General features: G+C 44.0%; 1 protein-coding gene across 1 annotated transcript in view; it reads left to right on the forward strand.

The window, feature by feature from the left end:
* SLC26A6 (solute carrier family 26 member 6) overlaps positions 1–26,295 on the forward strand; it is a 61,162-nt gene extending 34,867 nt beyond the window's left edge. Inside the window, exons 15-20 of the mRNA XM_061618336.1 lie at positions 4,037–4,129; positions 4,820–4,891; positions 10,717–10,917; positions 12,424–12,478; positions 15,883–16,019; positions 26,107–26,295. Coding sequence (XP_061474320.1) covers positions 4,037–4,129; positions 4,820–4,891; positions 10,717–10,917; positions 12,424–12,478; positions 15,883–16,019; positions 26,107–26,118 — 570 coding nt within the window. The 3' untranslated portion in view covers positions 26,119–26,295. The remainder of the gene's footprint in view (positions 1–4,036; positions 4,130–4,819; positions 4,892–10,716; positions 10,918–12,423; positions 12,479–15,882; positions 16,020–26,106) is intronic.

Genomic DNA, 26,295 nt, shown 5'->3' on the forward strand with positions numbered 1-26,295 from the left:
CTAAAAGAGGAAATTCTAAAGGCACAATGGCAAACAATTCCATCAAGGAAACAAGGAGGAAGACAGCAGAATAAGCCAATGTGCCTTCACAAAAAGCTTAGAGATGACCGGGGTGGTGGTGGAGGAAGGACACATACAGGAAGTGGAAGGAAGGCCAGACCACAAAGGAAGAGTACAGACAAGTAGCTGGAATTGCAGGGTTGGCATCAGGAAGACTAAAGGTGAGATCGAGCTGAAGTTAGCAAGTGATGCCAAAAGCAACAGAAAAAGCTTTCTTCAGGTACATCTAGAGATGGGGGCGAATTTCGGCATTGTCAGATTTGTTACCGAACTCTGTCAGAATCTGTAAATCCTGTATGTCTTCGGATCGGGTTCGGCTTTTTTAAAAAACAAATCCGCTGCTAATTTGACATCATGAAGTAAACAGCTTTGCTTTGAAGTGCTGCAATGCGTATTCATTTGAAGTTCTGTCTCAATGAGGTGATAACAATCACCATTATCATCTTTGATCAGCACCGGCAAGATGCAGAATTGACAGGCAATGGTCTGCCAAATTTAAATTTAAATAGAAAACCCAAGAAACCACAGGTAGAAAGATCCAAGTGGATCAGGAAATAGCAAAAAAAAATGAGGGGGGGATGTTGTGGATTGACACCACAAGCCAGTTGCAAAAACTTAAACACGGACCAGAACCAGAGAATGAACCCCCATCCCTAGGTATATCCCTAGTAAAAGACAGAGAAAAGAAACAGTGCTACAGCTACTCAATGAGAATGGCAGAATGATAACAATTGGCAAAGAAAAAGCAGAAGTGCTCAATTCCTACTTTGGATCAGTCTTCTCCTACAAGAGGATCTGTGACTGGCAAATGTGAAGTTGAAGGGGCAGGATAGCAGCTTGAAATTGATAGACCAGCCTTTCCCAGCCAATGTGCCTCCAGATGTTGTTGGACCACAACTCCCATTAGCCTCAGCCAGCATTGCCAATGGTCAGGAAAGATGGGAATTGTGGTCCACCAATATCTGGAGGCACACTGGTTGGGAAAGGCTGTGATAGACAAATGGTCAAGGAATACCTAATCACTTTGAATGAGTTCAAATCTGCAGGGCCTGATGAACTGCATTCTAGAGTATTGAAGGAACTGACTGAAGAACTCTCGGAACCACTGTCTAATATCTTTGCAAAAACAAGGATGGGTGATGTGCCGGATGACTGGAGGAGTGCTAATGTTGTCTCAATCTTCAAAAAGGGCAAAAAGGAGGAACCTGGGGACTACAGACCAGTCAGCCTAACATCAATCCTTGGGAAAATTCTGGAGCAGATTATGAAGTGGGCAGTCTGTAAGCACCTTGAAAATAATGCAGTGATTACTAGAAGCAAACATGGATTTATCAAGAACAAATCCTGCAAGACTAATTGTATCTCATTTTTTGATCCAGTAACCCCCCTCATAGACTGTGGGAATGCTGTGGACATAATATATCTCAACTTCAGCAAATCTTTTGACAAAATGCATCTATTCTGATTAGCAAGCTAGCTTAATGTGGGCTGAATGGAATAACTATCAGGTGGATCCACAGTTGGCTACCGAATCATACTCAAAGAGTGCTTATCAATAGTTCCTTCTCAAACTGGGGGGAGAACCAGTGGGGTACCGCAGGGCTTGGTCCTGGGCCCAGTGTGTCATGGCCCCGTCAGAGGACTCATCAGACGAGGATGACTTGGGAGTAACAGCAGCAGACCCAGAAGCAGCAGACCCAGAAGGAGAAATGGAGGAAACTCCTGAGAACCCAGCTCCTTCTCCCCCTCAGCTGCAGAGCACCCCAGACACAGCTGAAGCCCTTCAGCCAGACGCAGGCAGTGAACAGGATTCTCCCCCCTCACCTGCAGAACGTAGACAACAGAAGGTCAGGCAGAAGAGGGGCAGGCCTGTCCACTTAAGGCCAAAATGCTGATGGCTCACACCTGCTGACAAACCTGCTCCTTAAAAGTCAAACCTTGGCTTCAGCTTGTTGCTGACTACAACGTCAGGCGTGACCATTGTGTGTCTTTCTATCCCCTGAACCTTGACTTGGACTGATCTCTTGGCAAACTAGACCCGGACCTTCACTGACATCTCTTCTGGATTTCTGGCTTGGCACGTAAGCTTTGAACGGCCTCTGCCCTTATCTTGCTTCCTCCTTGCTAGCCTGGCAGATTTATAGCCAAGCTGCCGGCTGAGGACTTACGGCCTGGCAATTACCAAGGAATTTCCAGCCCTGCCTGCACCCCCACCAACACTGCTGTCTCAGTGAAGAGCTGACACAGCGCTCTTCAACATTTTTATTAATGACTTGGATGAGGAGGTACAGGGAATGCTTATCAAATGTGCAGATGATTCAAAATTGGGAGGAGCAGCTAATACCTTAGAAGACAGAAACAAAATTCAAAGGGATCCTGATAGGCTGGAGCACTGGGCTGAAGAGAACAGAATGAAATTTAACAGGGATAAGTACAAAGGTCTACACCTAGGAAAAGAAACCAAATGCACAGTTATCAGATGGGGGATACTTGACTCAGCAATACTACATGTGAGAAGGATCTTGGGATTGTTGTTGATCACAAGCTAAATATGAGCCAACAGTATGATGTGGCTGCAGTGGTGGAGGAGCAGGTAAGGCAAGTAGGTCAGCGAGGGGAGTGAGATTGCCTGGGTGGGGGTGGGGATTGGGATTGGGATTGGGAGTAGTGGGCAAGCAGAGTGAGTGTTGGGGGGCAGAGCCCCCCTAGCATTATTATATTTTTGCAATGTGCCTGGGACCTTATAGTGAAAGGTGAGTCAGAAATCCAGTAAATAAATAAAATCTAAATGCTCCCCCTTCTCTGAAACTGCTGTTTTTCCTCCCCATGGGGACTAAAAGCAGATTCCTGGGGATAATTTAGATTGGATAAATTTGCACCAGAAGAGGTTAATGGGCCCTGCCCCTACCATCACTTCTCCATTGAAATTTAGAGCCCACCATGGCTGCTTTAAATCTATTTATTAAAACCATTCAAGTCCAAACTTCCAGGGCAGCCCAGCTTACAGTAACTAATAACAACATATCACAGGTTGAAAGCCTTGCTATGTCTTGTAGTTGTCAGAGCAACATTTCAAGTTTTTATGTTTCATTTCATGTTTTATTATGTCCATTTTTCTGATGCTGTTAGAAGTCACCTTGAGCATGGTTTACCAAGGAAAACAGGCATACAAATAAACTGATGGTGGTGGCACCTAAAAGACATTATCATAGGTATCAGGTGAACCATCATGGAAATTCCAAAAGCAAGGTGCTATAGTCAAAAAGGGGCGCTCTCCCATAGTCACCTGACTCACTTCAGGAAGATCATGGTGTATAGGGAGGTTGATGTGGGACAAGAAGTTTCCTCAAGCATCCAGACCCCAAGTCATGCAGGGCTTTAAAGCTAAGCTCCAGCACTTTGAATTGTGTTTGGAAACAGACCAGAAGCCAGTGAAGCACTTTAGGAACTGGTGAGATAAGTTCCCTATTGTCTGGTCCCAACCAGTAATTTAGCAGCAATATTTTGAACTAAATGCAGTTTCCAGGTGGTCTTCAAAGGCAGCCCCATGTACAACACATTGCAGTAACTTTTCCAAGCTCTGAGTCTAACATCAAGGTTACCAGAGAGATGGGTCACAGCTGGTGCACCAGTCTTAGAAAATTTCTCTATGCTGCTGCGATCACTTGATCTGCTAGTGACAGAGGAGGATCAATTAGCATCTCCCAGACGTCTTTCACTCAATGGATTTTGTTAAGCTTCTTGAAATGAGGCACAAGTAGCCTCAGCTAATGGATTGGGTGAGCAGAGGCCACTTGTGTCTCATTTCAAGAAGCTTAACAAAATTCATTGAGTGAAAGACATCCATAGACAATGGCTCTGGTTATCATTATATCATGCACAAGCAGCACATAGGAAGCAATCAAATAGGCAACAGTGAACTACAGCTCACTAAAGCCAACACCTGGTGATACATAAGTATCTGCCTCTTTTGCAGTGTGGTATTGATGTGGACCGTCTTGTTGAAAAGAAGAAAAAAGCCCTAAAGAAGAAGCAAAAGAAAGACAAGAAAGAAGCCAAGAAGACAAAGGTGGATCTTTCTGTTTAGCACTGTTACTTTTAAATTACTGATGACTGTGTTTTCCATGAAGTTTCCATAAATCCATAAATAATCAGAGGGAAGAAGGAAATGTGTCTAGATCATTGTTTTCATGTATGGGCATTTTTATACATGACAGTAAAAGCACTTTTGCTAAAAGCAGCTTCAATGCTTTGTGTGCACCTGCAAATGTGGTTAATACAGGATACAAAGCCTAAGGCAGCCATGTTTTGAATCAGGTGTGGTTAACCTGTAGCCTTTCAAATGTTGTTGGACTACAACTCTTATCATCCCTGACCATTGGCCACGCCGTCCGGGGCTGATGGGAGTCAGAGTCCAACATCTGAAGGGCCACAGGATAGTCATCCCTCTTTTAAAGTGAAGGACATCCATGTAGGTCAGGGTTGGGGCTTTTCAACCCAAGGAGCGCATTTGCTTCTGGGCCATCTTCAGGGGGCCACATGCAGGGGCAGGGGCAGGGCCAGAGGCAAAAGTGGGCAGAGCGAAAAATGTAAATTTTACCTTTCTACCATAGGCTAGTTTCTACACACGTTCCACTCTGTTCTCCATCTAGTTAAGCAAGAAGCATTGCCTAATTCAAGGACATATTCCAGCCAACACATTTTTTGACAAAAGGGCACTGTTCTGCTCTTGTTTTGCTAACAGAAAATTGTTCCTGAGATCAAAACGGTGTGCGACTCTGGGACCAGCAACCTTGGATTTGTGGATATAGATATGGAGGCAAGGCCACAGGTATTTATCAATCTGGACATTCAAAAAGGAAAGTAAGTTGCAGCCATTGTTTCCAGGAGCAGGCATTTAACAAGATCATATGAGTAAAACATAAACTACTTTAAAAAAAAACACCATGGGGCACAATCTAGATTTGCAGCCTTAGGCATGAAAATGTATTGGGCAGTCTCTGACTAGAGTTACCACAAATCCTCCGTACCATTGATAAAGTGACCCACCCACCCCTGTCACTACCACTATTATAAAAGCCGTAACACAAAAGAGGGAAGCAAAACCCAACTGCCTTGGACTTCCTGTTTGTAATCAATTTTATGTATCTTCCTCACTGAGGAACTTTGTGCCTTTTCACTGCAAGGACTGCTTGCACATCTCTTCTTTGATCTGGTTGGCACATCATGCTAAGCTAAACCATGGCTTATTGCAAATGTGTTGGTTCCCAGAGAGGAGACTGTGGCTGTTTTGCTCCTCCCCTGTTGCTCTGCTACTATTCTAAAGCTAAGCCATGATTTGGCTTAGTGTGTTGTCTGAAGCCAGGCGTGTTTAGCTGTCTCCAGACTAATCATGAGCTGAGCCGGTAATCAAGGTTTGTCCTGTGGTTTAGTTTGCGGTTTGTCTGGAGAGAGCTAAACCACAAGCCTGGGTTCAGATAACATGTTAAGCCAAACCATGGCAATATTAGACACAAAATACCTGGCAGCAGCTTTTGGAAGAGGGGCAAGAGCAACTCCTGTTGGGGTTCTTTTGTTTGTATTCCAGAAGGAAGATGGGGTCCTCCAGCTGGCTAAGCTTGCCTACATTTACCTGTGCTCTTCTCAACCTAACTTCCTTCTGTTGTAAACTGATAAGCTCAGAGAAGCTGATTTGCCCCTCCTTTCTTTGTCTTCTTCTTCGACTGTCTGAGGAGAGAGGAGACATCTTTGTCTTTGCTCTCTCTCCTGAGCCATGAGGGCAATACCCAACTCTGGGCATTGCGCCTCCAACTTACTTAGATAGAACCAGGTATGCCTTTCCTATCTACTATGTATTTCTATAAATAAAGTAGCTTTTCTTATTTAACTCAGTCTTAAGTCTCAGTGATCTAAATGCAGGATAAAAGCCTGCTACTTAGGTAAATCCACACACTGGCACACATGCGGCTCAGACTCTATCTCTGCATATTTCCATAACAAAGAGTTAATGCGCCCAGTAAGCTAAATTGAATTGCAAGTTGTGCCTGAAAGCTAAAAAGGCTAAGTACTGTGTGTGATTTACAAAAATATCAAAAGAAGACTTTAGGTTAGAGAAAGAAAAGGAGAACAAAAGATAGGAAACCATGGCTGAAGAATCAACACAAGACAAGCATCCCAAGGCTGAAGAAGGGCAATTACATGATTTGGAGTCTTCTAATGACGGTACTATTGGAAGGGAAGGATCTGCATGGAGTCCTGCCTGATCCTGAGCCCTCAGCAGCGGCTGAAGCAGCTACTGCCTCCTGGAAGCATAAGCATGCCAAAGTGAAGTCTCTTCTTATTTTTGCTTTATCAGATGAGGCACTAAATATTTGCTTGGGCTGTAGAAATGCTAAAGAAATATGGGGAAAGTGTGAAAAAGTGTACTATAAGTGTACTATAAGTATATAAGTGGACTATAAAGAGAGACAGGAACAAGCTCTGTCTGAAAAAGCCAATTTTACTGTGGGCAGAAACAGTAACCAAAGGCAGGATAGAGAGATGAGTCATGTCCCGAAGCCACAACAGGGTACAGATAAACAAAGGAAGAATTGCTTCAACTGCAAATCTCCTAATCACCTTCAAAGAGATTGTCCTAGAAGGGAAAGAGGAGAAAGAGTTGATTTTAAACAGAAGCAAGATGAAAGAAAATCAAACAGCCAAACTAAAATGAAGTATTCCAGTTACCATGTATCTGATGGAATGATTATAAAACCAGATTTTTAATCAACACTGGGGCTATCACACATTTAATAAATAATAATTTTTTGTTTAAGAACTTTAGCCCCCATACACAGAATGTAAATACAGCATCAGGAGATGCTTTCTGTTCTCAAGGAATAGGCACTGTGGAGCTACTTTGCAAAATGACAGAGGGTGCCAGAGAGCTTGAACTGAAAAATTGCTTATTTGTTCCAGCATTTAAAGATAATTTAATAAGTGCCACTAAAATAATGCAGCTTGGAGGTCAACTTTATTTAAGTGACAAAATTTGCCAAATTTTAGATGAAGGGAAATTATGTTGTACTCAAAATTGAAAAATGGACTTTTGCATTTGCAATACTTTGAAACAACTATGCATGCAAATACAGCCAAAGAAACCTGTGATTCTGAATGTGTACATGTTTAGCATAGAAGAATGGGACATGCCAGCTTAGCCATATTCAATGTTCTAGAGAAGGAAAATTTGGCTAGAGGCATTAAAATTGGACAATGTGAATCCACAGAAAAATATGAATGTTTATACAACATACAAAAAGTGTGAAACCAAAATTTCCTAAGAAAAGTGAAAGGAAAACTACAAAACCCCTATAATTAATTCACACAGACTTTTGTGGACCCATTAGAACGCCATCACAGGGTGGAAGTTTATACATGCTCACTTTGATAGATGATTACTCAAGGTATACTACAATGTACCTACTGAGAGAGAAAAGTCACATACTTCAAAAATTGAAGGACTATATCAGAATTGTGTCCAACAAATTTGGCAGAAAGCCACAAATTATGAGATCTCACAATGGAGGAGAATTTGTGTCCAGGGCTATGCAAGACTTTCTATGTGAAGAAGGCATAGAGCACCAGACTACTGTTGTTTATACTCCAGAACAAACTGGGATTGCAGAACACATGAACCAGACTCTTGGACAGATGATTCGTTCCTTGTTGGAAGATGCAGTTACCACAGAAGTACTGGGGGGAAGCAGCAGCTACTGCCACCTATCTGCAGAACCAACGTCCGGCAGCTGCAACCAACAAAACACCTTTCGAGTTATGGCATGATCGGATACCAAGCATGTCTTACCTTCGTGTATTTGGCTGCAAGGCCTTTGTGCACATCCCAAAACAAAAGAGGGCAAAATTTGCTAACACTGCGAAGGAAGGAATATTCATTGGATATTCTTCATTGCAGAAGGGATATCAAGTCATAGATTCCAAAACTGGTGAAGTTGGAGTATATAGTGCTGTCCACTTTGATGAAAGAAAGTGTGCACACCAACCAGAAGGAGTGCCACACCAAACAGATGACAGCAAAATTAAAGAAGAAACTGAGCTATTCTTCCACAACAGAGGGGATCACAGTAATACACCAGCAGAGGAAGATGAGTCTGAACCAGAAGAGGCATCAGAGCCAGAAGGGGCAGCTGAAGCACCAGCACCCAGACGCTCTGAATCCAACAAAGGTGTACCACCAGACAGACTTGCTTACCTCATGAGAGATGAACTTCCAGAGCCAGAGACCTGGAAAGAGATTGAAGTATTACCCAAAGCTGAAGCTGAGAGGTGGAGGCAGGCAGCCAAGGAAGAGCTGTAGGCTGCAAGTGGATATTCAAGAAAAAGCTAGATGCTGAAGGAAACATTGAGAGACACAAGGCAAGACTAGTAGCCAAAGGATACTCTCAAAAGTATGGGCAAGACTACTATAAAGCATTTGCTCCTGTGATCAAACACACAACCCTCAGAACTCTGAGTGTTGCTGCTAACAAGAAAATACAGGTGGAGCACATGGATATAAAAACAGCATTTTTGCATGGAGAAATAGAAGAGGAAATCTACATGCAGCAACCACCAGGATTTGAAGTTTCAGGAAAAGAAACCCTACTGTGTAAACTTCAAAAAATCTATCTATGGACTTAAACAGGCTGCCAGAGCCTGGAATGAAAAACTGAGCAAAATGCTCTTGAAATAAGGCTTTGTACAAGGCAGAGCAGAGCCATGCCTGTTAGCAGATTCAAGAACAACAGATGGACTTACTGATTTACATGGATGAACTACTGTTGGCTTATCAAGACCCACTGGATAAGCAACAACTAGTGAATAATCTCAACAAGGAGGTTGAAGTGAAGTGCCTAGGTGATGTCACTCACTACCTCGGAATACAAATTGAAAGAGAAAATGATGGATCCTCCTTGCTGAGTCAAAGACAAAAGATCCAAGACCTTCTTGAGAGCCTAGGACTGAAGGATGCACATCCAGCACCTACTCCAATGGAAGAAAGATACCTGAAACTGGACCATAACAAACAACCATGGGAAGACCATGAGAGCTACAGGCAAGCCATCTGGAAACTTCTGTATATCAGCACTGTTATGGGCCAGATGTGGCGTAAGCAGTGGGATACCTGTGCAGAAAAACCAGCTCACTAACCAAGAAGGGCTGGGAAGCAATCTAGAGAGTGGAGAGATATTTGAAGGGCATTGCAACCATGAAACTGAAGTCAGTGGCTACCCAAGATCCCAAACTAGTCAGATATGTACATGCTGATTGGGACGAAGACACTACAGATCAAAAATCCACAGGTGGAAATGTCTTCTACTATGGAAATTCTGTGATCAGCTGGGCAAGTAAGAAACAAGAGACTGTAGCAAGCTCTTCCACAGAAGCAGAGTATGTGTCAATTTCTGAAGCTTGCAGTCAGTTGACATGGCTACTTGAACTGTTTAAAGATTTAGGCATCTCTATACCTGGGCCTGTCGTGATGCATGAAGACAACCAAGGATGCATCAGACTCATGGAATCAGAAGGGGTGAGTTTACGAACCAAGCACGTAGACGTGAAGCACCATTTCATTAGAGATTCTTACCGCAGATGACTTCTCAAGATGGAGTATTGTCCCACAGAAGACATGACTGCAGACGCTCTGACGAAGGCATTAGGCAAAGTCAGACACCGCAAGCTGCGAGACAAGATGAGCCTCATGGGCTGAACCAAACACTCATTAAGGAGTGTTGGAAGTGGGGCAAGAGCAACTCCTGTTTGGGTTCTTTTGTTTGCATTCCAGAAGGAAGATAGAGTTAGGGTCCTCCAGCTGGCTAGGCTTGCCTACATTTACCTGTGCTCTTCTCAACCTAACTTCCTTCTGTTGTAAACTGATATGCTCAGGGAAGCTGACCTGCCCCTCCTTCCTTTGTCTTCTTCTTCAACTGCCTGAGGAGAGGGGAGACATTGTTGTCTTTGCTCGCTCTCATAAGCCATGAGGGCAATACCCAACTCTGGGCATTGTGCTTCCAGCTTACTTAGATAAAACTAGGTATGCCTTTCCTATCTACTATGTATTTCTATAAATAAAGTAACTTTTCTTATTTACTCAGTCTTAAGTCTCAGTGATCTAAATGCAGGGTAAAAACCTGCTACTTAGGTAAATCCACACACTGGCACACGTGCAGCTCAGACACTGAGTATCTCTGCATATTTCCATAACAGCAGCCTACCTATGCAGTAAACTGTCCAAAAGATGTGAGAGGGGAAAGGGAGATGGAAGTCACCATTTTCAAAAGAACTGTGCCTGTGGCTCCAGCCCTCTGTACATCTGCTGAGACATATAATCAGAAACATTATCATATAAGCAAAGACATCTTGGGAAAATCCTGTGGCTATAAAACTGTTTCATGTAGGAATCCAACTAAATATATGCACACAAAATCACTTCTGCAAATGCAACAGAACTCCCCCCCACTCCAACTGCTTGTCTACTGCAGTGTCTCCAAATCTACAAAGCAGATCTGGAGGGCATGCAGAGAGAAGAAAGGGAGGGGAAGTTCCATTGCACTTGCAGAAGTTATTCCTTACACACAGTGATTCAGTTAGATTCAATTCTGTGCTTTTTCTTCCTCACAGGAACCAGAGGGTGAAGCAACAATCTCCGGGCCCAATGGGAGCGTGCATGATAGGAGTTCCCAAACCCACATCCAGCCACAACCTAGCCACAAACCCAGCTTGAAGTCCCTGGGACTGGAGAAACCTCCTCTTCACTCACTCATACTGGACCTCACTCCTGTCAACTTTGTGGACACTGTCTGTATAAAGACCTTAAAAAATGTAAGAGACAACAGTGGGGAGAGAATCACTCATGAGAGAGTTATACCACATGCAGCTAAATCCCAAGGGCCAATCTGTCACACAGGGCAAAGCTCTGGAAAGAAACAGCTTTCAAATAATCAGAGCTATTTGCCTGCCAGCCAGGTGACTTAGGGCCAAACTCCATTTGAGATTAAATACAGCTTTGTATCTATCCTGCAAGTTTTTAAAAATGCAAAAAGCATCAGCTAAGCTGGGAGGGTGCTAACATTTAACAGGATGAGAGCAAATATGGAGAAGGAATTTAACCCTTTCCTCCTCCTCTGAAGTTGGTATTTGTTGCGGGATGGGGGGCAATCCTCCACTGGTGCCAAAACTAAGAACATAAGGAAAGTCTGCTGGATCTGGTCTGTTGGTTCTCACAATGCCCAACCAGATAAGAACATATGAAGAGCCTGCTGGATCAGGCCAATGGCATCTAATCTAGCATCCTGTTGTCACATGGCTGGTAGCTATTGATAGCCTTTTTGTCCATGAATTTGTCTAATCCTTTTTTAAAGCCATCCAAGTTGCAGGCCATCACTGCTTGTGGAGGAAGCAAATTCCATAGTTTAACGATGTGCCGTGTGAAGAAGTACTTTTTTTGTATGGCCTGAATCTTCCAACATTTAGCTTCATTGGATGTCCATGAGTTCTAGAGTTGTGAGAGGGAGAAAAAAAATTCTCTATTGACTTTCTCCATTCCATGCATAATTTTAAACACTTCTATCATGTCACGTCTTACTCACCTTTTCTCTCAGCTAAAAAGGCCCATATGCTGCAAACTTTCCTCATAGGGGAGTGGCTCCATCCCCTTGATCGTTTTGGGTGCCCTTTTCTAAACCTTTGCCGACTCTACCATATTTTGGGAATGCCTATGGGAAGCTCGCTAGCAGAACCTGAGTGCAACACCATCCTCTCCTCCTGTGGCTTCCAGCTACTGGTATTCAGAAGCATAGTGACGGTGGAGGGAGAACATAAATATCATGGTTTGTAGGCAATGATCGCCTTCTCCTCCATGAATTTGTCTAAATCTCTTTTAAAGCCACCCAAGTTGGCAGCCATCACTGCCTCTTGTGGGAGTGAATTCTAGCTTTAGAGGAGGCTGTGACATTGTAATGGCTAACCTGCCCTTTGGAACCTTCCTCATCAGCTCCTTTCATCTGTTAAATCTCTCTCTGCCAATCACATCTCTTGTCGAAAAAGCTGCCATTTAAGACCAAAAATAGTCCAAAATGGCCAAATGTGACCAAGGCATTTACTTTCTCAGCTTGTCTTAGGCAGAAATCTTAACCACTGTACATTGGCCATTATTACCCAAATAAAATTCATTGGATTTTAAAGAACATACGGGGCAGAGAGATCCTTGCGAATAGCATGGGCTGTGTGGAATAGCTTCCTAATACCTTGGCAGGATGGACAAGACCATTTTCTTAAGTTTCTGCAAAGCTTCTTGACTCAGTTGTTTATGTTTGTTGTCCTTGGCAGATATTTAACGATTTCCAGGAGATTGAAGTGGATGTGTTTCTCGTTGGTTGTAATGGTAAGGAGGCCTAGAAAGTCACAATCAGCCACACTACAGTAATTAACTCATAATCTGAGAGTATGTGTGTACCGTCTATCACAGATTCTTCATCTCTCAGTCTTAAATTCTGGATGCCCAACTCTTCCTGCCCTTTGGACTTCTTCTGATTCATAGTCATATTACTGAAGAACACAAGAAGCCAATGATTCAGGTGCTGTGGTGGCACAAGGTTGAGGATATAAAAAATATAAATCCCATTAAAGACAATGGGAGGCACACTTGCCCATGCTAAAGCTGTTTGAAGTTTGAACCTGACTCTTGTTAATATTAAGGCAAGGTTGCACAATAGTCCCTGTATATCACTGAGAATTTGCTACATTCAATTCTGGTGTCTACACCCAGTTTGAACCATATGTGGTCCTGAATCCGAATGTGGCCAATGGTAAGGGCCAAACTAGATATGACACTGGAGATCTGTGGACAGGATCTTTCTCTCTCCCTCTCCTTTAACTAATTAGGAGCCCCATGTGGATGCTTTAAAGATTATGGAAGTAGTGGTCTGGGAAAGAGTGTTTAGCCCATGAGTAGCCAGCCAGATGCCCTCCACATGTTGTGAATGACAACTGCCATCTGCCCTAGACAGTATGAACAATGATCAGAGACTATGGGAGTTGTAGTCAAACAACATCTGGAAGGCACAATATCAGCCAGCCCTAGTTTAGCTCTTTTTCCCAGTCTAAACATTCTTCCTCCCCCCTTCCCCCCATATTAGATCAGCAGATTCAAGAGCAAAAGTGCCCTTCCCTGCTCAGCTGGGGATGATTTAGATCAGGGAAAGGGAACATTAGGTGAAATCTCTCTCCCAGAGTGCCAGTCTCTGATCTTCAAAGCAACTGCATGGGGCTGCTAATTAGGAAAACTAACACACACACACATTCTAAGTGGGGAATTCTAATCATAACTCTTCCACATCAGCATTATGCTTAGTTTGGCCCTAAGTGAAGAATGTTTTTGGCACAGAGAAAAAGCAAGCAATAGGTGGACTTGAACATTTATTGTTAGGGTGGCTGGCATGGGGTGGTGGAGGTGAATAAGAAAGGTAATGACAGGTGAGGACCTGAAACAGCACCCTTGCATATGAATGAATGAATTTTATTAATACAGCCAAAGGCCATTCATATACAGCGACACAATAATAAAAATATTATCAGAATCAGTAATTGACTCAAATCATTAAAATAAATAGCTTCAGTTAAAATCATTAGACAGTTTGATTATCAAATAGGTGATTCATTATTGTTTTTCTGGTTTGGATAGCACCCGCAGTGAATTTGGCGACTGCAAAGGTCACCTCTGGTAAATGGTCACTTAATAAATAATCTACATAAAAAACTTGAGTCCTTCCTGGAAGGGGTCGTAAGATAGGTGCAATTAATTGACTTCTCAAGTCCTTATAATATGTACATCGAAGGAGAACATGCTCATTAGTTTCAGGTTCTTGAATATCACATGAGCATATTCTCTCTGAATAGGGAGTGTTATTATATCTGCCAGTAAGGATGGCAGACGGTAAGATGTTAGGGCGCATTAAAGTAAAAGCTCTGCGATAATTAGGGAGCTCTAGGGTCGACAGATATGTCATTAGTGTACAGAACTTTGGATTATGTCTCTGTTTCTTGATGAGAAGTGAGTCTGGAAGTCGATGTCTTTCAGTCTCTGCTTAACTAGTTGGTTAGCAGATTCAAAGCTTAATTGTAATATATAAGAAGGAGAAAGCCCTAGACTCGATAATTTTTTGTGGATCAATGTCACCCACGAGGAATGGTAATTATCAGAGAGGACAAGGGGAGCCAGCCCTAAGGGGTTAAAACACAGCTTCAACCAATATGCTATTCTCAACTTCCATATGTACGATTCTATAGATTGGAGACCACACTCCAATCTAAGAATGTAATTGGGTACACAAGTAGGCACTCCTAGTATAGCTCTTAAAAAGGAGTTTTGGACTGCTTCCAGTTTTGTGAAATTCATAAATGTACTAATCTGGGCTCCATAGGTGAATTGGGGGACTATTTTGGCCAGAAAGACCTTAATTGCCGGGGGGACTGATTTGCCTCCTTTGGTATAATAGAAGGATAATAATGATTTCATTGTACGTCTGGCATTTAGCAGACTAGAATTTATATGCTGTTGTTAGGAACCTGATGAATGAAAAATAATTCCCAGATATCTAATGGTACTAACCTGATCTATGGGCCGATTGTCAATCCTCCAGACATGTTTAATCTTTTTTTTGGTGAAAACTAAAACTTTGGTTTTTTTGGAGGTTGATTGTTAGGTTTTCCTCAAGGCAAAAAGATGTTAGAGTTGCTAATAGTCTTTTAAGGCCTATCGGCGTTTGTGATAGCAAGACTATATCGTCTGCATATAATAAACATGGTCTGGGAGTATGGGCCAGCATCGGGGGATGCGATGTAATTGGAGCGATAGTGGATACTACGGCATTTATGTATATATTGAACAATAGGGGAGCAAGGATGCATCCCTGTTTAACACCCTTGGAGATTTGAATTCGTTTCGTTAGGAGGCCTTTGTTATTGCAACGAATTTGTAAGGAGGTGTTTTGATATAGGCCTTGTATCAACATTAATAGGTGCCTGTCGATTCCCAAGTTTTGTAATTTTTGCCAAAGTCTTGATCTTGAAATTGAATCGAAGGCCGCTTTTAGGTCCACAAAGGCTGTATATAGGGCTTTCCCATTAATATTGCTATACTTAGAGATCAAATGCTGCAGAACCAGAGCATGATCACCAGGAGAGCGTCTGGTGCGGAAACCTGCTTGCTCTGGTGCTAGAATGTCCATCTGAATGACCCAGTCTGAAAGTTTCCTATATAAATAAGTAGCATATATCTTACTTATTATATTTAGGAGACTTATTGGTCTGTAATTAGCTGGGTCTAAGTGGGATCCTTTTTTATAGATGGGAATTATTATTGCAGCTCCCCAGCCCTCGGGGATGATCATGGAGGAGTTAATGTTGGTAAACAGGGCGGCCAAGAGGGGGGCCCACCAATTAGCATTCAACTTAAAGACCTCCGGGGGTATATTATCCGGCCCTGGGGCCTTGTTTAATTTGAGGGAGACTATAAGATCCAAGGTTTCTTCGGTAGTAACAGGAGGCCATGTAGGGAGTTCAGTAGATATGTCTGAAAGGCTCTTAGGTTTGGGCATATTACTTTGAAAAAGGGTGGCATAGTATTTTTCCCAGTCAGCTAGAGCAATGGTGCAATCAAGTTTAAAATTAGATTTAGGCCATTGTTGGGATATTATATGCCAAAATTGAGTGGAATTTTTTAATTTAGATGCCTGAATAAGGCTTTGCCATAACTTGCATAACCCTTGCATAACTTTCTCCCTATAGTTTCTGTCATCATCCAGCTGGAAAGAGGCAACTTCTTCAGCCAGACCATCACCAAGCATCACCTTTTTGCATCTATACATGATGCAGTTATCTATATCACCAGGAACCAGGAAAAGACTTTACCACAGACTGACACAGTAAGTTGTCAGTCTTTTTTTCTTAACTGATTGGAAACAATAATCCTGAATGACTCACAGGGCTCATTGTGTGTGTGTGTGTGTGTGTATTAAGGGGAATGTACATTGAGCAGTGAATATGCATAATAACTGGCCATTGTATGCACAGGGTTCATGGACAATGTGCACGTTAACCTTCCATGAAGAGGGAACAGTGCACATTTCCCAGTCAATATACATAATCTCCAACAGGCCTTGGGAAACTGCATATATCACCTGAATTTTTTATATATTCTCCAGTCATTATACAGTCACAAGAGTGGCTGTATACTATAACCAGCATGGATTTTTCACAGCCACAATGTTAAATTGAAAATACCCCCCTTCCCATTCTGATGCTTCCCATTAGCTCATTTCAAAACAAACCCTTACAAAACTTACAGTCCTGAACTCAGAAACACTTGCTTAACAACCCTGTAAATTTTCATGGTGATACACAAAACAGTCAGAGAGAATCGAGAGTTTAAAGAGTAAAAAGAGAGAAAAAACAGACCCTTTTGGACTTTTTTCTGTCAGAGTTCTCATAATTTGTTGAAATTAATTAAAAATGAGTCATGTTTACAGAGTACCTGTAATCCTATTCCTGACCTTGTCCCATACTCTGACCTTCATCTTTTGCAGTTTAAAAGTTTTAAAAATGCCTGGCTGATTTTTAATTAATTTAAGAAAATTTACATAGAACTGAATGATAGTGTCGGGCATGCTCAGTAAGAACAAACTGTCAGTGTTCTAAAAGCCAGAGTCATAGCTGCTGGGCTTGCCTAATCAGGGGGTCACACCCACACCAGACTTTGATTTTACTTGAGACAGTCATGGCTTCCCCCAAAGAATCTTGGGAAGTGTAGTTTGTGAAAGGTGCTGAGAGAAGACTCCTATTCACTGACAGTGCTCCAGTGGCCAGACGGGTTTAACAGTCAGCCACTCTGATTGAAGGTCTGTGAGGGGAACAGGGCGTCTCCTAGCAACTCTCAGCACCCTTCACTAACTACACTTCCCAGGATTCTTTGAGAGAAGCCATGACTGTCCAAAGTGAAATAAAGGCCTGGTGTGGATGTGGGGAGGGACAGCTTTGGTTTTAATTTGGGTGGGAGGCTACATGTGCCTGCTGTAAAATAAAAAGGTGGGGGAAACGCTGAAAAGCAGTGATACTGTTAACAATGTTTTCCTTTTGGAAAGAAAAGGCGCTTCCCCTCTGCCCAGTGCCCACCCACCCAATCTTCTCCCCTCCTCCTCCCGTCCCTGCCCCAGGTCAGTGTTGGACTATAACATGGGAGACCAGGGTTTGAATCCCCACACAGCCATGAAGCTCACTGGGTGACCTTGGGCCAGTCACTGCCTCTCATCCTCAGAGGAAGGCAAGGGTAAAACCACCTCTGAATACTGTTTACCATGAAAACCCTATTCATAGGGTTGCCATAAGTTGGGATCAACTTGAAGGCAGTCCATTTCCATTTTCAAACATGATTGCACAGAAATAAATCCCACTGAACTCAAAAAGTATGCAACTGATCAAACCCACCCTCCCTTCTCCTCCCTCCCCTTTGCTCCTCCCTCCCCATCCCCTTCTAATGCCCTCCTTCCCCTTTCCTCCTCCCCATGGCCAGTTTTACCTATCTTAAGCATGATTGCATGTGAGTAAATACCATTGAACTCTATAAGCATGCAAATGATCAAACATGCCTTTCCCCTCCCCCTTCCTTTGCCCCCCTCCATTCCCTTCTCCCCCTCTTCCTCCCCCATGGTCAGTTTTTCCTATCCTAACCATAACTGCATAGGAGTAATTCCCATTGAACTCAATAAACATGGAAATGATCAAACCTATCTTTCACCTCACCTCCCTGTCCTGCCTGCTCCCCTCCTCCACCTCCCCTCTGCCCTTCCTCCCCTCCCCCTCCCCCCTTCCTCCCCTCCCCCTCCCCCCTTCCTCCTCCTCCTCCTCCCCTCCCCATCCCCTGTGGTCAGTTTCACCTATCCTAAGTATGACTGCAGGGGAATCAATCCCACTGAACTCAATAATCATGTAAATGATCAATCCATTCTGAGCAAACTTGCACAGGATCCCATTTCTTACCTCCCAGATTCAGAAGCAGAGAAATTCACTAATAGGCAAAAAACCTTGTGGTTTAAGAATGTACCTATAGCCAACATATATTTCTATAAAACTTTAAAAAGCAGGGAAATTGGGCAGCTATAGTGAATGCGCCAGGGGAGCAGGAGACCTGACCTCCTCTCTGAGATATTGCACTGCCCTACACATTTGTCAAAATGCAAACACAATTTGGGTTGGTCTTTCACAGTCCAATCCACTTCCTGTGTAGCTTGGAAGAACTGGTGCCTCTGAGCATATGGTGAGTGGTGGCAACACCTGCAGTCAGCCCAGATAACAGAAACAAGACATGTGCTGTGCTGATCTTGTTTTAGCAGGGAGGAAGCAACTATATTAAAACAGTTGACATCGTTCAGATAGTCACTTTAAATATGTTTGATTTACTTTGCAATTTTAGTGAAGTTTCCTATCGTAAAATTCTCTTTTGCTTCTGTTTCTGTGAGTATGTGAACTACAGCAACACTTTGCAACACTAAAAAAGAGCTACAAAAACAGTTTATTTATTTATTAGATTTTTATACCGCCTGACTAGCATAGCTCTCTGGGCGGTGTACAACAAAGTGCAAAAATATACAAAAATTCCATAGTAAAATACAACAACAATGTAAAAGAATAAGAAAACTAAAAGCAATTACAACACATATTAAAGCTAAGTTAAGTTAGATTAAAATGCCTTAGAAAAGAGGAAGGTTTTGACTTGGCGCCGGAAAGGTAGTAACATCAGCGCCAAGCGCACCTCATCAGGGAGACTGTTCCAGAGTTCGGAGGCCACCACTGAGAAGGCCCTAGTTCTAGTTATCACCCTCCGAGCTTCTCTATGAGTCGGAACTCGGAGGAGGGCCTTCGATGTAGAACGTAGTGTATGGGCAGGTTCATATCGGGAGAGGCGTTCCAGCAGGTATTGTGGTCCCGCGCCATATAAGGCTTTATAGGTTAAAACCAGCACTTTGAATCTGGCCCGGAAGCATATTGGAAGCCAGTGCAAGCGGGCCAGAACAGGTGTTATGTGTTCGGACCGCTTGGTCCACGTTATCAGTCTGGCCACCGCGTTTTGCACAAGCTGTAGCTTCCGGACTGTCTTCAGAGGCAGCCCTACGTAGAGCGCATTGCAGTAATCCAATCGCGAGGTTACCAGAGCATGTACCACTGATGTGAGGTCCTCCCTGCTCAGGTAGGGACGTAGTTGGGCTACCAACCGAAGTTGGTAGAACGCATTCCATGCCACCGAGGCTACTTGAGCCTCAAGTGACAGGGAAGGATCTAAAAAGACTCCCAGACTACGAACCCACTCCTTTAGGGGGAGTGTAACCCCGTCCAGGACAGGGTGTATATCCGCCACCTGATCAGAGAAACCACGCACCAACAGCATCTCAGTCTTGTCTGGATTGAGCCTCAGTTTGTTAGCTCTCATCCAATCCATTATCGCGGCTAGGCACCGGTTCAGCACATTGACAGCCTCACCTGAAGAAGATGAAAAGGAGAAGTAGAGTTGCGTGTCATCAGCGTACTGATGACAACGCACTCCAAAACTCCTGATGACCACACCCAACGGCTTCATGTAGATGTTGAAAAGCATGGGAGACAGAACTGACCCCTGTGGGACTCCACATTGGAGAACCCACGGTGTCGAGCAGTGTTCCCTAAGCACTACCTTCTGGAGACAACCTGCCAAGTAGGAGCGGAACCACTGCCAAGCAGTACCACCAACTCCCAACTCCGCGAGCCTCTCCAGAAGGATACCATGGTCGATGGTATCAAAACAGCCGATATCATAATGCCGTTGTATAAATCTATGGTGCGGCCGCATTTGGAATACTGTGTACAGTTCTGGTCGCCTCATCTCAAAAAGGATATTATAGAGTTGGAAAAGGTTCAGAAGAGGGCAACCAGAATGATCAAGGGGATGGAGCGACTCCCTTACGAGGAAAGGTTGCAGCATTGGGGGCTTTTTAGTTTAGAGAAAAGGCGGGTCAGAGGAGACATGATAGAAGTGTATAAAATTATGCATGGCATTGAGAAAGTGGATAGAGAAAAGTTCTTCTCCGTCTCTCATAATACTAGAACTCGTGGACATTCAAAGAAGCTGAATGTTGGAAGATTCAGGACAGACAAAAGGAAGTACTTCTTTACTCAGCGCATAGTTAAACTATGGAATTTGCTCCCACAAGATGCAGTAATGGCCACCAGCTTGGATGGCTTTAAAAGAAGATTAGACAAATTCATGGAGGACAGGGCTATCAATGGCTACTAGCCATGATGGCTGTGCTCTGCCACCCTAGTCAGAGGCAGCATGCTTCTGAAAACCAGTTGCCGGAAGCCTCAGGAGGGGAGAGTGTTCTTGCACTCGGGTCCTGCTTGCGGGCTTTCCCCAGGCACCTGGTTGGCCACTGTGAGAACAGGATGCTGGACTAGATGGGCCACTGGCCTGATCCAGCAGGCTCTTCTTATGTTCTTATGTTCTTAAGCCGCAGAGAGATCTAGGAGAATCAACAGAGTTACACTCCCTCCGTCCCTCTCCCGACATAGGTCATCATACAGGGCGACCAAGGCTGTCTCGGTGCCAAAACCAGGCCTAAAACCCGATTGAAATGGGTCTAGATAATCAGTTTCATCCAACAGCGCCTGGAGCTGGCCAGCAACCACTCGTTCCAAGATCTTGACCAGGAATGGAACGTTCGCTACTGGTCTGTAGCTGTTGAAATTTTCTGGGTCCAAGGAAGGTTTTTTCAGAAGTGGTCTCACTGCCGCCTCTTTCAGACGGCCAGGGACCACTCCCTCTCGTAAAGAGGCATTTATCACTTCCCTGGCCCAACCAGCTGTTCCATCTCTGCTAGTTTTTATAAGCCAAGAGGGGCAAGGATCTAGTACCGAAGTGGTTGCACGCACCTGTCCAAGCACCTTGTCCACGTCCTCGAGCTGAACCAACTGAAACTCATCTAATAAAACATGACAAGACTGTGCTCCGGACACCTCACTAGGATCAGCTGCTATAAACTGGGAGTCTAAGTCCCGGCGGATGCATAAGATCTTATTCTGGAAGTGTCCAGCAAACTCATCACAGTGGGTCACCAATGACTCTACTATGTCCTGAGGGCCAGAATACAGTAGCCCTCGGACAACTCTAAAAAGCTCCGCTGGGCGGCAAAGAGATGACTTGATGGTGGCAGCAAAATGTTGTTTTTTTGCCACCCTCACCGCTCTTGAGTACAGCTTAGTGGAAGCACTTACCAGCTCATAATTGCATCCATCGGGAGTTCGCCTCTACTTCCGCTCAAGCCACCTCCTATCTTGTTTCATCGCTCTCAGCTCCGGAGTATACCATGGAGCTGTATGAGCTCTACACAGGAGAGGGCGCGCAGGAGCAATCGTGTCAACAGCCCGGGTCATCTCCGCATTCCACAGTTCGACCAGGGCTTCAACAGGAGCGCCAGTCTTATCAGCCGGAAAATCCCCCAGAGCCCTTTGAAAACCTTCAGGATCCATTAGTCTCCAGGGGCGGACCAATTTAGTAGGTCCCCCACCCTTGCAGAGGGGAAAAGCCACTGAAAGTCTAAACTTCAGCAAGCGGTGATCTGTCCATGACAAAGGGAGAGATGTAAAACTCCCCACATCCAGATCACCATCCCCATGTCCAGTAGCAAAAATAAGATCTAGAGTGTGCCCCGACATATGTGTTGGGCCACTAACATATTGGGACAGCCCCATGGTTGTCATGGAAGCCATGAAGTCCTGAGCCGCCCCAGATAAAGTAGCCTCGGCATGGATGTTGAGATCCCCCAGTACCAATAGTCTGGGGGATCTCAGCAATACCTCCGAGACCACTTCCGTCAGCTCAGTTAGGGAGGCTGTTGGGCAGCAAGGTGGGCGGTACACCAACAGGATTCCCAGTCTGTCCCTCTGACCCAAGACAAGCTGCAAACACTCCAAACCGGTAACTACATGGACATGGTGCTTGATGAGTGAGATGGAACTCCTATAGACCACAGCGACCCCCCCTCCCCGACCCTCGGATCTACCATGATGCTGAACCAAGTACCCCGGTGGGCAGAGCTGGGAAAGACTAACTCCTCCCTGTTCACCCACCCAGGTCTCGGTAATACATGCCAGATCGGCTGCTTCATCCACAATCAGATCATGGACGAGGGAGGTTTTATTATGCACCGATCTGGCATTTAAAAGCAGCAACTGGAGATCCGAGGGCAGGCTGAAAGGACAACCAACAACCCTGCAGATGTGCGAAATAATTGTGGAATAATGGCACTGACTGTTCTGCAGAATAGTTTCCAATGGACATGAGGAGTGTCTCAGTTTGCACAAGATAAAACAGTGGGAGGTGAAATATATTCTAGCAAAATTCTACGTGTGCTCTATGTTTTTAATTCACCTTGCCCACCTTTCCTTAAGTGGAGTAGTTTAGCCATAGCAGGCTGAAAACATGTATCTTGGGCAGGCCAAGTTTGTTTTTTCCAACAGCTAGAGTCATTGCTTAAGTAGCAACATATTGTAATCTGTCTGATTTTACATCAGATTTCAGTTTCAGATTCAATTGTTAATGCACCCAGAATAGAAATACAGCATAACTGTTGTTGTTGTGCTAAATTTGTTTAAGCAGCACAGCAGAGTGTAACAGTGGTCTGAAATGTGAGTGTGCCAGCATGTGTGTGCGTTTACCTAAGAAAGCAGGCTTTTACCCTGCATCAGGATCACTGAGACTTAAGACTTAGTAAAATAAGAAAAGCTACTTTATTTATAGAAATACATACCTAGAAAGGCATACCTAGTTCTAACTAACTAACTAAGTTGGAGGTGCAACGCCCAGGCATGGGAGTTGACCTCATGGCTAGGAGAGAGAGAGCAGAGACAAAGGGTGTCTCCTCTCTCCCGGACAGTCGGAGAAGAGTGGAATGGAAAGGGCAGAAGGAAGAAGAACAGGTAAGCTTCCCTAAAGATGTATCAGTCTAGTAGCCGAAAGGAAGTCATTCAGAGCATCACAGGTAAAGGTAAACAAGCCTATCCATCTGGAGGACCCTAGCTCTATCTCCCTTCTGGAACATAAACAAAAGAACAAAACAGGAGTTGCTCTTGCCCCACTTCCAACAATAATCTCCAGTTTGAAACAAAAAAGGCTATGTTCACCATCATATGACATCGACCAATAATAAGGCTTTAAAATTAATATAAATAAATTTGACACAGATTTCTACGATGAATAATGAGGGAAATAAAATTTTCTAGGTTAGATTCTCTGTAGAAACATTAGTAGCACAGGAAAGAAGCAAAGTAAGAAGAACACCAACAATACAAAAATGTAATTCTCTATCTTTGGAGATGGCAGGTGTTGCCACCACTCACCATATGCTCAGAGGCACATGTTACCAAATTCTTCCAAGCTACACAGAAAGTGGATTGGACTGTGAAAGACCAACCCAAACGGTGTTTGCATTTTGACCAATTTGTAGGGCAGTCCAATATCTCAGAGAGGAGTTCAGGTCTCCTGCTCCCCTGGTGCATTCACTATAGCTGTCCAATTTCCCTACTTTTTAAAGTTTGGTAGAAATATCTGTGGACTATAGGTACATTCTTAAACCGCAAGGTTTTTTGCCTATTAGTGAATAACCTCCACACAAATATGTCACGATGAATGCTTAATAAAGGCAACATTTTATAACCTCTGTACAAGTTCTATGCAAATATATTTGCATCAATGCTGAATAAGCACCCAATCTGGAAACTCCTATAGAGAGGCTGCTGTGAAAACAGGAGGCTCTTTTCCATTCAGTTTGTACAAGAGTTGCTCCTTACATGGATCTTGGCAGTTTCTCTGATGGACAGGTAGAAGGTTTTTACTAAGGAAGAATCTATATTATTATTATTATTTAAGTAATTAATTAATTTGTATCCCGCCCTTCCTCCCAGCAGGAGCTCAGGGTGGCAAACAAGGCACTAAAACACTTTAAAACATCATAAAAACAAATCTTAAAATACATTAAGACAAAACAGAGTTAAAAACATTTTTAAAACTTTTTTAAAGGGTTAAAACATTATTAAAAAACATATTAAGCAATTCTGACACAGACACAGACTGGGACAGCTCTCAACTTAAAAGGCTTGTTGAAAAAGAAAAGACTTCAAAAGGCGCCGAAAAGATAGCAGAGATGGCGCCTGCCTAATATTCAAAGGGAGGAAATTCCACAGGGTAGGTGCTGCCACACTAAAGGTCCATTTCCTATACTGTACAGAACGAACCTCCTGATGAGATGGTATCTGCAGGAGGCCCTCACCTGTAGAGCGCAGTGATCGACTGGGTATGTAAGGGATAAGACGGTCTTTCAGGTATCCTGGTCCTGAGCTGTATAGGGCTTTGTACACCAAGACTCGAACCTTGAACTTGGCCCAGTAGCAAATGGGCAGCCAGTGCAATTCTTTCAATAGCGGGGTGACATGTTGGCGATACCCTGCTCCAGTGAGCAGTCTCGCCACTGCATTTTGCACCAGCTGCAGCTTCCGGACCAACCTCAAGGGCAGCCCCACACAGAGCACATTACAGTAATCCAGCCTGGAGGTTACCAGTGCGTGGACAACAGTGGTCAGGCTATCCCGGTCCAGAAACAGCCACAGCTGTCTCACCAGCCGAAGCTGGTAAAAGGCACTCCTAGGCACTGAGGTCACCTGGGTCTCTAGCGACAAAGATGGATCCAGGAGCACCCCCAGACTACAGACCTGCTCTTTCAGAGGGAGTACGACCCCATCCAAAGCAGGCAACTGACCAATTATCCGAACTTGGGAACCACTAGCCCACAGTGCCTCCGTCTTGCTAGGATTCAGACTCAGTTTATTGGCCCTCATCCAGCCCACCACCGTGTCCAGGCAGCGGTCCAGGGCTTGCACAGCCTCTCCTGATTCAGATGTTATGGAGAAATAGAGCTGGGTATCATCAGCATACTGCTGACAACTCATATAGATGTTAAAAAGCATGGAGGACAAGATGGTACCCTGCGGCACCCCACAGCACAGCTGCCAGGGGGCCGAAAGACAGTCACCCAATGCTATTCTCTGAGAACGACCCTGGAGATAGGATCAGCACCACTGTAAAACAGTGCCTCCAATACCCATCTCACCAAGTCGGCCCAGAAGGATACCATGGTCAATGGTATCAAAAGCCGCTGAGAGATCAAGTAAGAATAACAGGGTCGCACTCCCCCTGTCCTCCTGATAAAGGTGGCCAAGGCGGCCAAGGCCGATTCAGTCCCATAACCAGGTCTGAACTCAGACTGGGATGGGTCAAGATAATCTGTTTCATCCAAGAGTACTTGCAGTTGCTGCACCACAACCCTCTCAATCACCTTCCCTAAAAAGGGAGTATTTGCAACCGGTCGGTAGTTGTCACAAACCAGTGGGTCCAGGGTGGGCTTTTTCAGGAGTGGTCGAATCACCGCCTCTTTCAAGGCAGCTGGAACCACTCCCTCCCGCAATGATGCGTTGACCACACCCTGGGTCCACTCAGTCAGACAACTGTATCTCAGTTACGGATACCTCAGCAGCTGAACAAAAGATATGTGGAGTTTTGACGTGTTCTTAGGAACCAATGCTAATACCTTTATTCATCTTCATAGGTTAACTCAGTGGTTCTCAAACTTTTTTGGTTCGCGGCGCACTGTAAAACATATAAAAATTTTCTGGCGCACTTCATGTACACAATTAAAAATATATAAATATATTTTAAACTATGAATAAAAATAACTTAAACTATAGAAAACTATTACCCTATACAAATGGGTTTCTTCTCATTTTTAAAATATACTTTCATAATATTTGAGGCACACCTAGCCACCTCTTAGGGCGCACCAGTGTGCCTGGGCGCACCGTTTGAGAATCACTGGGTTAACTCCATCACTACAATGTAACCAGTGGGATCATCTGCTCCATTTCTCACATTTTCAGATGACTGAATGAATTGCTGTTTTTATTATGCGGGATACTCCACCATATCAAGTGCTTGAAAAACTGGAAGTCTGTGCTAGCTTTTCCTGGAGAGTCTTCTTTGGACCTTGGAGAAACTGAGAATCTATCACTGCTGAAGACCTGTGGTTCCACTAGTTGGGGGACACAAGATCTTCTAGTCTTCCTCTC

Source organism: Rhineura floridana, chromosome 3 (genome assembly GCF_030035675.1).
Source record: "Rhineura floridana isolate rRhiFlo1 chromosome 3, rRhiFlo1.hap2, whole genome shotgun sequence".
NCBI classification, from domain to species: Eukaryota; Metazoa; Chordata; class Lepidosauria; order Squamata; family Rhineuridae; genus Rhineura; species Rhineura floridana.